The sequence below is a fragment of the Oncorhynchus kisutch genome, linkage group LG5 (assembly GCF_002021735.2).
Source record: "Oncorhynchus kisutch isolate 150728-3 linkage group LG5, Okis_V2, whole genome shotgun sequence".
NCBI lineage: Eukaryota > Metazoa > Chordata > Actinopteri > Salmoniformes > Salmonidae > Oncorhynchus > Oncorhynchus kisutch.
In genome coordinates this window covers 12,329,414-12,341,449 of record NC_034178.2, presented here as the reverse complement: position 1 = coordinate 12,341,449, position 12,036 = coordinate 12,329,414, and the positions used below count along the sequence as shown (strand labels likewise).

Genomic DNA, 12,036 nt, shown 5'->3' with positions numbered 1-12,036 from the left:
AACTAACTTAGAAAGATGGCATCCTGTGACGGTGCCACTTTGAAAGTCACTGAGCTCTTCAGTACGAGCCATTCTAGCCATTCTTTATACACCTGTCAGCAACGGGTGTGGCTGAAATAGCCAAATCCATTCATTTGAATGGGTGTCCACATACACTACATAAGTATATTAGTACTACATAGAGCTATCTAATTATATTGCCAGCAGCATACCACCCTGCATACCACTGCTGGCTTGCTTCTGAAGCTAAGCAGGGTTGGTCCTGGTCAGTTCCTGGATGGGAGACCAGATGCTGCTGGAAGTGGTGTTGGAGGGCTAGTAGGAGGCACTCTTTTCTCTGGTCTAAAAAATATCCCAGTCCCCCAGGGCAGTGATTGGGGACACTGCCCTGTGTAGGGTGCCGTCTTTCGGATGGGACGTTAAACGGGTGTCCTGACTCTGTGAACCATTGCGGGTGTGAACCCCGGTATCCTGGCTAAAATTCCCAATCTGGCCCTCAAACCATCACGGTCACCTAATAATCCCCAGTTTACAATTTGCTCATTCATCCCCCTCCTCTCCCCTGTAACTATTCCCCATGTCGTTGCAGTAAATGAGAACGTGTTCTCAGTCAACTTACCTGGTAAAATAACGGATAAATAAATGTAAAAAATTCTGTGCAGTAAGCTAACTATTTGTGAGAGAGAGATCGAGACCTTTTACATTAGCATTTAAACACAATTAACCTGTTCTAACCATGCATCACTACTCTCCATACTGCTCTTTACAGCTCAGTGGTTGATGGCAAATATAACTCCATCTCTCTAAGTTTACAATGTCACTTCCCCTTCCATCTCTCTGAGTTTCTAGTACACAACAAATCGAGCTCTCTGAGTTGAAATACTGGAGGGGACAATTTGCCTAATGATAGTTAAAATACACTAGTGAGCTCAACCAAGCATGATGTTATTCATTATTATTGTTATTGGCAAATATAACTCCATCTCTCTAAGTTTACAATGTCACTTCCCCTTCTATCTCTCTGAGTTTCTAGTACATAACAAATCAAACTTTCTGAGTTTAAATACTGGCGGGGACAATTTGCCTAATGAAAGTGTTAAAATAAACTAGTGAGTTATGTCAGTACAGTATATGCTGCCTTTTCAAACTTTTGACTCACAACCTTTTTATTGCTTTTAGAAAGTAGTCCGGGGTAGTAGGTTGGTGTCTCTAAAAGACGAGCGGTCAGATGGCTAGCAACACTGGCTAAAAGCTGCCTTGTGGGGAATCGTAGGTGACTTGTTTTATCTTGTTGTTGATACTATGTCTTGTTTTGACTGATTTCATGTCGATTAATTTTTTTTATTTTTTATCGCTAGATCGCAAGCCAACAACTCTAACGATGTATTTGAGAGACAAGCGCTCATTGTGCAAATGAATTTATGTTTTCAATTAACATTTGGAAACCAAATCTAGTTTACATGTTGTCAGCGATTTAAGCCAACCCCGTCTTTTCTGACACAAAGTTGAGCATGCAGCGTTTTTGTTGCTCAGCAACCAACCCGTCTGTGTCTCTGTGTGGCACATGGTTGGTTAGAGTGGAGAATATGTTTACACATAATCCAGATTACGAAGGAGATTGTGCAAAGCCCAGAGTAGAGCAGAGTACCGCAGTGTGGTGAACTGGGGCCACATATCCATATCAGGAATGGAATAAAGATCTAAAGTCCACCAGGGGCCACTGAAACTGACACACTGATAAGAGTTTCAGTAGCACTGCAGAGGAACACATTGGGTGTAAATCTGCACTGTCTGCACATCTCTTTACTGCAAGCCTCTGTAGAACAATGGGTCTACAGTGCCTCGCACCTGTGTCCGCTCACCACAATGAACCTACTCTGGAAAGCTGCACAGCTGAGACGTGCTGTACTCCACGACACACACAGCAAAGCCAAACAATAGGCAAATCGGGAGAAGGATCAAGGAGAGTGTGTGTGTGTGTACATATCGAATTTTATTTGTCACTTGCGCCGAATACAGCAAGTGTAGACTTTACCGTGAAATGCTGACTTACAAGCCCTTAACCAACAGTGCAGTTCAAGAAGAAGAAAATATTCACCAAGTAGACTAAAATTAAAAGTAACACAATAATGAGGCTATATACAGGGGGCACCGGTACCGAGTCAGTGTGCAGCGGTACAGGCTAGTTGAGGTAATCTGTATATCTAGGTGGGGGTGAAGTGACTATGCATAGCTAACAAACAAACAGCGAGTAACAGCAGTGTACAAGAGGGGTCAATGTAAATTGTCTGGTGGCGATTTTATGAATTGTTCAGCTGTCTTGTGGCTTGGGGGTAGAAGCTTTTGAGGAGCCTCTTGGACCTAGACTTGGCGCTCCGGTACCGCTTGCCGTGCGGTAGCAGAGAAAACAATCTATAACTTGGGTGACTGGAGTCTCTGACAATGTGGCTTTCCTCTGACACTGCCTATTATATAAGTCCTGGATGGCAGGAAGCTTTGCCCCAGTGATGTACTGGGCCGTTCGCACTACCCTCTGTAGCGCCTTACGTTCAGATGCCGAGCAGTTGCCATGCCAGTTGTTGATACAACCGGTCAGGATGCTCTCAATGGTGCAGCTGTAGAACCTTTTGTGGTAATGTTGTGGTAGGCCTGAGTGAGGTGTGACGGTCACACTGAGGTGCGGTGGTGCCTGTGTGCATAGGTGCATGTACACTCGCACGTGTACAAATAACATATTTCTGCAGACTTGCTTTTGTAAGCGTCATGAGTGTGTAGGGGTTGGTTCCATGCATGGGTGCACATATGTACTGTTGCCTGTGTTCAGTTATGATCATACATTCATTGGTTCTGATACACCACCCCTGACTCGGTGTCTTATGTGATTCCAGTGATCAAGACAGGGGAGAGCGGGCTGACGGTGTTCAGACTGCTCACTAAGGATAACCGCTGGAGGTGGGTCCAAGCCAACGCCAGACTGGTCTACAAGAACGGCAAGCCTGACTACATCATCGCCACCCAGAGGCCCCTGGTGTAAGTGCAGGTTTAGCCTCTTCACCCCTCCATAACCCAATGATGTTTTGAATACATTTTTAAACCTAAACACTTTTCTGAGTGTTAAATGTGACACTAGAGTTGATTTAGCACTGGGGATTTTGCTTTGTTTGCATGAAGGATTTCAATCAGGTGAATGGAATATGTCATTCTATACAGTCAGAGCTCTTTAGTCTGTAGTATTAGGGACTTTAGTCCATATAGTTGTCTCTAGTGTTCTGGGAAGCTCTTTCTCGTCCTGCTCTTGTTCCCAGTGAGACACAGGGAGGACAGTAGATTGGATATCATCACATTAATAGTATACTGTACACCGGGAGTTCCCAAACCTTTTTGGCCCCCAACCCCATATTGATATCTGAACATTCTCGCTACCCCCACCATATGAAGGAAAAAAAAAACATTTACTTTTTTAATGTGGGGCTTTGACAGTCAAGTTATTTATCTCACCACCACTAATGAGATGGGTGTGTTTGATGCATGTCATGTCGGAGCGTCTCAAAGTCGGGAGGCGTGGTCAACAGTGAGAACCGCATCTCTCCTGTCACGTCCAACCTGGATGGATATTTGGTTTTAATGCAGATGAGAGCACTGAATCAGCCTACCATGAGTTTTAATGCTCTGAGGGAGACTGTGTTGTATTCCCTTGGAGTCACGAACCAAAACGTCTCCATAGTGACCGGTGAACGCATTGTCTGCAGCATTCAGTCACATGGCAGCTCGATCAGCTGTTGAATTTCACTTACCGGCACGTCAACTGACCCAGGATCACAGTCAAACGGATTTCGCTGATTCGTTCACTCATCCGTACAATTTGTTTGTATTTCCCTGCATGCTTGCCTTCAGTTCGTTCAGTTCCCCAAATATGTCTGTTACATAGGCAAGGAGACACGTTTTCTTTTCATTGCACAAAGTCTGTCATTTAAATCCATTGCGAATGACAACAGTTCCTCTCAATTCGAAAAATATTTTCAACAATACCCATCGACAACCACCCAACCTCAGTGTGAAATAGAACATTGTCATGCTCTGATCCCATATATCCACATAGTTTTGTGAACTCAGTACAGTTCACAATCAAATTTACCTGCTGCGTATCTCAAAGTTCTGCTCTCGGCGTATCCATTCTAGCTCAGTCGGTGTATCATCCAATGTTGTCCATATGGCAGAGGGAGACACGTTCATAACTAAAGTGCAGAGACCTGGCCAGCCGTCCAGTGATAGATGGAGCCCCATCTGTGCAAAAGCACCACTTCGATACCATGGAATCTGTTTTTCAGCACATTGAACATCCCCTGTGCCATATCATGCTTTGGAATCGTGAGACAACAATATGTCCTCATGAATAGCATCCCACGGCATGCAGCAAACTGAAGTCAATGGTATGGGCATCTCGTCCCTCACTGCTAACATCCATTTGGAGAGCGTAAGGTGGGGAGTTTGTCGTTCAGTCAGCTATAGCATCAGTTTTTAGTTTCTGTGTTGTCTGACAAAGGTTATGATGTGAGTTTCTGTGCCTCTGCCTCCCCACACATTGTTTTCTCCATATCAATTGCGGCCGGTAATGTCAGTCTCTGCAGGAGTGTGTGGTTTCGTAGCTGGGCTTAGCCATTCACCATGGAAATTATTCAAGTGCAACGGTCAAGAGCGACCTTTTCCCACGATCTAAGGGCGCGCTCTGGTTGAATTTGAACTTTTAGATTTGAATCATTTTCATTTTAAAGTTAGCCACATTCCAATGATTTTGAGAGACAAAAGATCTTACAGTGCCTTGCGAAAGTATTCGGCCTCCTTGAACTTTGCAACCTTTTGCCACATTTCAGGCTTCAAACATAAAGATATAAAACTGTATTTTTTGGTGAAGAATCAACAACAAGTGGAACGACATTTATTGGATATTTCAAACTTTTTTAACAAATCAAAAACTGAAAAATTGGGCGTGCAAAATTATTCAGCCCCTTTACTTTCAGTGCAGCAAACTCTCTCCAGAAGTTCAGTGAGGATCTCTGAATGATCTAATGTTGACCTAAATGACTAATGATGATAAATACAATCCACCTGTGTGTAATCAAGTCTCCGTATAAATGCACCTGCACTGTGATAGTCTCAGAGGTCCGTTAAAAGCGCAGAGAGCATCATGAAGAACAAGGAACACACCAGGCAGGTCCGAGATACTGTTGTGAAGAAGTTTAAAGCCAGATTTGGATACAAAAAGATTTCCCAAGCTTTAAACATCCCAAGGAGCACTGTGCAAGCGATAATATTGAAATGGAAGGAGTATCAGACCACTGCAAATCTACCAAGACCTGGCCGTCCCTCAACTTTCAGCTCATACAAGGAGATATCCATAAAAAGTGTCGTTTAAAGTTTGCCACAAGCCACCTGGGAGACACACCAAACATGTGGAAGAAGGTGCTCTGGTTAGATGAAACCAAAATTGAACTTTTTGGCAACAATGCAAAACGTTATGTTTGGCGTAAAAGCAACACAGCGCATCACCCTGAACACACCATCCCCACTGTCAAACATGGTGGTGGCAGCATCATGGTTTGGGCCTGCTTTTCTTCAGCAGGGACAGGGAAGATGGTTAAAATTGATGGGAAGATGGATGGAGCCAAATACAGGACCATTCTGGAAGAAAACCTGATGGAGTCTGCAAAAGACCTGAGACTGGGACGGAGATTTGTCTTCCAACAAGACAATGATCCAAAACATAAAGCAAAATCTACAATGGAATGGTTCAAAAATAAACATATCCAGGTGTTAGAATGGCCAAGTCAAAGTCCAGACCTGAATCCAATCGAGAATCTGTGGAAAGAACTGAAAACTGCTGTTCACAAATGCTCTCCATCCAACCTCACTGAGCTCGAGCTGTTTTGCAAGGAGGAATCTCTCGATGTGCAAAACTGATAGAGACATACCCCAAGCGACTTACAGCTGTAATCGCAGCAAAAGGTGGCGCTACAAAGTATTAACTTAAGGGGGCTGAATAATTTTGCACGCCCAATTTTTCAGTTTTTGATTTGTTAAAAAAGTTTGAAATATCCAATAAATGTCGTTCCACTTCATGATTGTGTCCCACTTGTTGTTGATTCTTCACAAAAAAATACAGTTTTATATCTTTATGTTTGAAGCCTGAAATGTGGCAAAAGGTCGCAAAGTTCAAGGGGGCCGAATACTTTCGCAAGGCACTGTATATACATTTTTTTTTACCAGGATTTAGGAAATTCTCCCTCGACCCCATTTTCATATCAGGCGACCTGACATGGGTCACGACCCCTAGTTTGGGAACCGCTGCGGCACTCTGTTAAAATGAAGCTGCCACCAACTTTAAGGACACGCAACCTTAACTTTGCTGGAGTTTTATCTGGAACAATAAGAGTGTGTTCTGATTGGTTCTCTCCATCCTCTCATTCCCAGGGAGGAGGAGGGAGGAGAGCACCTGAGCAAGCGTTCCATGCACCTCCCCTTCACCTTCGCCACGGGCGAGGCCCTTCTCTACCAGAGTAGCTACCCCATCCACGGCCTCACCGACTCACTCCAGGCTAAAGGCAAGACCAAATCCAAGAAGGGCAAGCTGGACAAGAACCCGTCGAAGGATAACGGTGGACTGGACCCCAGCTCCCTGCTCGGGGCGCTGATGAGGCAGGATGAGTCCGTGTACGTGTGCCAACCAGCCGTCGAGCCCAAGATGTCATTCCACAGTAGTCTGTTTAGTGAGGGAGGTGAGGGGAAAGGGCAGAGCAGTGGATACTATAGCGGTGGCCCTCTGGGTGGGGGTGTGGGAGAGAGCTGGAGCTCTGTGCCCAACGGGGTTACCACCATCTCCACTGGCCTCAACGGAGAGCCTCCGTCCAGCTTCGACCCGCTGCTCGCCACCCTGGACTCACTGTCTCTGGAGGGGGACGAGACATGCTCTAACAGGTGAATGTATATTTTTGCATATATTTTATAAGTATTTTCCAATTTAATTGAGTCTAAAGTACCATTGGACTGCCCAATGTACAGCCAGTCTTGCCCAAGCTTTCCATTCTATTAACCCTTCTGATAATGACATTTTAATTCAGATGGGTTTTTTTCTATTTGTATTGTTGTACTCCCATGGCTCTATGTATTTAGAATTTGTCAAATAAAGTAAATGTCTTCCTATCAGCGAGCTGTTCTCTGCTCTGGAGAACCTGGGTCTGAACGCAGAGGATCTGGAGCTACTGCTGCTGGATGAGAGGATGATCAGAGTGGAGATGGATCCGGACTACATCCCCTCGCTCAACGACCTGCTCACCAACAACGAGATCCTCGCCTACATCCACGACTCGCTGGAGAACAAGACCGAGGAGGGCCAGGGTGGGGATAGTCACGTGTCCATACCACAAACCTCAACCACAACCCATCCCCCAGGCCCTATCCTTAATTCTGCCCTTATCCTTAACCCTCATACCCAAGCCGCCCCCACTATGCATATCTCTACCTTCCACCCCCAAGCTACTGACCCTCCTGCCCCTCAACCCATGTTACCCCCTCACAGACTACCAAAACAGCCACCCATAGTGCAGCTCTCCCAGCAGATGCAGCAGCACCTCAACTTAGTAAAGCCCGTTCTGGCAAAATACCCCTGGCCCCCGACACAAACCGACGTCCCCACGCCAAGCCAGCCAGACACCCTGCAGCACACGAACTCACTAACCTTGGTCCATAATGGTCACTGGCTTCCCCAGCAGCAGCATATGCTTGCGGGGCTGGATGACCACTGCCACAGCCTTCACCCCCTGGTTAACAGTAAGACATCCCAGCTGGGGCCTCACTGGGCCGGGCAGCTCAAACAGCACCAGAACAACATCCATCTTCAGAGCCAGTGGCAGCAGCACAACCAGCACTTACAGGTCCAGCTTCAATCTCCGTGTCATTTCAAACAGCAGAAGGCTAGTAGCAGCAGCAGTGCCACTCTCAACGGGGTGCACCCTGATCCCGATTGGCATAGTTCCAGCTACGACGACCAGTTGGGACTGACTGCTAATGGAGCTAATGGAGCCTGCACCGTCTCCTACCCCAACGGGCACGCGGACACCCTCACACACACTACAGAAGGAGAGGTCACTCACACGGATTACGGTATGGGTGATTTGACTACCGTGGGCATGGTCATGAACGGGGTTACGGTAGGGGGCATAGGTCACTACCAGGGACAAGGAGGGGTGACCGCTAACCCCTCAGACCATCTGGTGCATCACAAACAACATTCTCCACAGGTCCCATCTACCTACTTCCCTCAGTACTCCACCACACAGAACTCTTTAGATTACATCCTGGGGCTGTCACAGCCTCAACACACCATGCCTACTCTGGATGCCTACGGCATTGTGAATAGCCCCGCTTCCCAGGATGCCACTCACTGCAAGGTAAGAGTCAAAGAATAACGCAAGATGCTCGTCGATAGATCATCGACCTAATGTCTTTTTCTTGTGTAATATTTGGGGAATTTCTGTGACCGTATGTTTATTTGTCTTGTTGTTTGTGGGACTGTCTTGTTAATAGTCATTGACAACCCAGCATTTTAGAAGCTCCGTGTCTATGTCATGAAAGCGATGGTTCTCTGTAAAGGCACTAATATGGCATGGGAAGCCCCAGCCTCGGGCTTGTTTCTGCTGCTGCTTTATAGTTCAACGTAAGATAGTTTGATTTGAACAGACATGCAATGTAAACAGATGTGTGGAGAGCAAGGGTCACGGAAGTGGAGAGTCTATTAATGGACAGGAGAAGTAGGTCTCACACGGAGTAGCTTTGATCTTTGAGGATTGCACTGCAATGAAGTCAACTGTTGAGATGATTCCGTCAACTTAAGTAGGAATAACCTCTCCCTACCAGGGTTGTTTCCTTGCAGGCGGCACAACATACCCTTGACCTAAATGCCTGATCTGATCCTACCGTAATGTGATTGTGAAGAAAGCAGCTCTAGTCTGTAGGCCCACCTTACATTTTCAGCTTTGAACAGATTGTACAGCATGACTTCAGATCAGGACACTGACTGGAAGTGTACCTAGTGTAGGCGTTTGAGAGAACAGTAGGCTATTCCACTTCCATGGCTGCTGCTTCAGGGCGTCTCGTACAGTACTATACAGTATAGGTTGTGCTCAGTAATGTAGGGTTCTAGCTCAGTCGAATATTGAATGATGTTGCTTTTAACTTCTTATGGCTGAAATCCCTCTACCGGGATCAATATGACAACAGCCAGTGAAAGTGCAGGGCGCCAAATTCAAACAACAGAAATCTAAATTAAAATTCCTCAAACATACAAGTATTTTAAAGATAAACTTGTTCATCCCACCACAGTGTCCGATTTTCAAAAAGGCGTTACAGCGAAAGCACACCGAACAATTATGTTAGATCACCGCCTAGTCACAGAAACACACATTTTTCCAGACAAAAAGAGGAGTCACAAAAAGCAGATTTAGAGATCAAATTAATCACTAACCTTTGATCTTCATCAGATGACACTCATAGGACTTCATGTTACACAATACATGTATGTTTTGTTTGATAAAGTTCATATTTATATCCAAAAATCTCAGTTTACATTGGCGCGTTATGTTCAGTAGTTCCAAAACATCCGGGGATTTTGCTGAGAGCCACATCAATTTACAGAAACACTCATAATAAACATTGATAAAAGATACAACTGTTATGCATGGAATTATAGATACACTTCTCCTTAATGCAACCGCTGTGTCAGATTTTAAAAAACCTTTACTGAAAAAGCACACCATGCAATAATCTGAGTACAGCGCTTAGACAACAAAACAATGCCAAACAGATACCCGCCATGTTGTGGATCAACAGAAGTCAGAAATAGCATTATAATATTCACTTACCTTTGATCTTCATCAGAATGCACTCCCAGGAATCCAAATTCATGAGGCTTGAGCACTAGGTCCAGACGAAAAAAGTCTGTTACAGTCCGTAGAAACATGTCAAACGATGTATAGAATCAAATCTTTAGGATGTTTTTAAAACAAATCTTCAATAATGTTCCAACTGGAGAATTCCTTTGTCTTTAGAATTGCAATGGAACGCAGGTTGCTCTCACGTGAGTGCGCGTGATCAGCTCATGCCACTCTGGCAGACCTCTGGTTGAATCAGCTCTCATTCGCCCCCACTTCACAGTAGAAGCCTCAAACAAGATTCTAAAGACTGTTGACATCTAGTGGAAGCCTTTGGAAGTGCAATATGACCCCATAGACACTGTATATTCGATAAGCAATGACTAAGCTACTCAATACTGCCCCCCCCCGCCATAAGAAGTTTAAAAAGTGTCACTCGCGGTGTGCGTGCACGGAAGTTTGTACCAGTTACTAACATGTTGATCTGAAGTGAAGATGTTCAGTTTAATTGCACAACACGCCTCTGTACATTTGGCGACGAGGATGAGATTTGGACCAACGCGTGCCTTTTGTAACTGTGTACAGTAGTCCTGTCATATAGGGACACAAGGGGCCCAGTCAGTCAAAACAAGGCCTCATGGGCCAAGACAAATTGGACTATAGAGCTCCGCTCATTAGTACAGCACACAGTCCATTCTGCATGCTGGACACCATCTTCCTCTCCTTGTTTGTTGTTGTGCCAAATTAATGTTTCAAGATCCATGAAGGGTAACGAACGATAGAGTTGGTTGGTCTCTTTGGAGGGAGAGAGACGATGGTGAGGAACGGTAATGAATAGAACAAGGTTGAGTCCGACAATGAGAGCTATAGCTCCCAGGCAGCGAACGCTAACCGGACCGGCGTCCATTCATGCCCCCGCCCCACTCCGCAATTTCCTGTGTTTTCTTTCGGGGTCAGCGACCATGCCCCAGAGGAACATGGAGCCAAGCTGGCCAGTCAAGCATGAGCTGTCCTGACCTACAATTTGCCCATCATTGTTACCTAATACATACAGGGGGCAGAAGAATGTGTGGAAATGTTGTGTACGCGCATGGGTGAGTGCCTACACGCGTGGTGTCACATCCCACCACAGGGGGTGCTGTTTCCCTGGGGGGGGTTGATGTGATTTGGGACGGAGTAGCATGAGAGAATTAGAGATTAGTTGAGTTTGGCCTACTTTAACCTGACTGGGTTTGTCCTGCTGCAGGTGCTCAGTATCCTGCTGGTCTGCCCCTATAGGGGGCCTATATAAGGTGGCCCTATTAGGATTTCTACATGGATGATGCCTAGCTAATCCATTTAGGGCCCACTAAACAGGATTACAATTAGGCCGATGGTGGGAGCTGTCACAACAGACACTCTGTCCCCACACACACACACACAGGATTCCCTCATACAGGGAAGCCACAAAGTACACACTCACACCTATGGAGTATAGAGAGTGGAACTCCGTGTGTGTACCAGTGTCAGTACTCTGTTGGTTTGGCGGATATGCTACTTTTTGTAGTTAGCTAGTATATGAGCGACTACTACATGCTACAGTTAGCTGCTCTATCTTGTGTCGTACAGGACCTGTCTGTGGGGGAGGTTTAGTCAGTAGCCTGGTCCTATTGTAATCCTACCCTGGTGCAGTACATGGTTTAGTCCCTTCTCAATGTCATGTAATGTGTTCTCTGTCCTGATGACTGCACACAGCCGTGTGTGTGCTCCGCTCTCTGGCTGACCTGACCTGCAGTAGCCCTTTCCTGTAGTCAAATGACCTAGTGTCCTCATGGGTAGAATGTTGTTAATAAACATTATTTCTAAAAACCCACATATTTTTATGTCAAACATTTTTGTTATTTTTACAGTCTTCTGTGTGTGTGTGTGTGTGTGTGTGTGTGTGTGTGTGATATTGGGATGCAAACTCCATGTAATACATTTCAACTCTATATCTGACATGGTACAGTTGTCTTCTTTGTTTAAGCCCAGAACCCTGTGTGTGAGGTGTATACTTTTGTTTCAAAGTAGATTTGTTTAAGACGACGAAGACCCTGATTTAGCCCACTGCAGTAAAATATTAACTGATTCGTGT

General features: G+C 45.4%; 1 protein-coding gene across 3 annotated transcripts in view; it reads left to right on the top strand.

Annotated features, from left to right (window-relative positions):
* ahr1b (aryl hydrocarbon receptor 1b) overlaps positions 1-12,036 on the top strand; it is an 81,429-nt gene that overhangs the window by 66,788 nt on the left and 2,605 nt on the right. For all 3 annotated transcript variants that reach the window (XM_020482626.2, XM_031824496.1, XM_031824497.1), the window contains 3 exons: positions 2,889-3,030; positions 6,469-6,972; positions 7,202-8,444. In XM_020482626.2, coding sequence (XP_020338215.1) covers positions 2,889-3,030; positions 6,469-6,972; positions 7,202-8,444 — 1,889 coding nt within the window. The remainder of the gene's footprint in view (positions 1-2,888; positions 3,031-6,468; positions 6,973-7,201; positions 8,445-12,036) is intronic.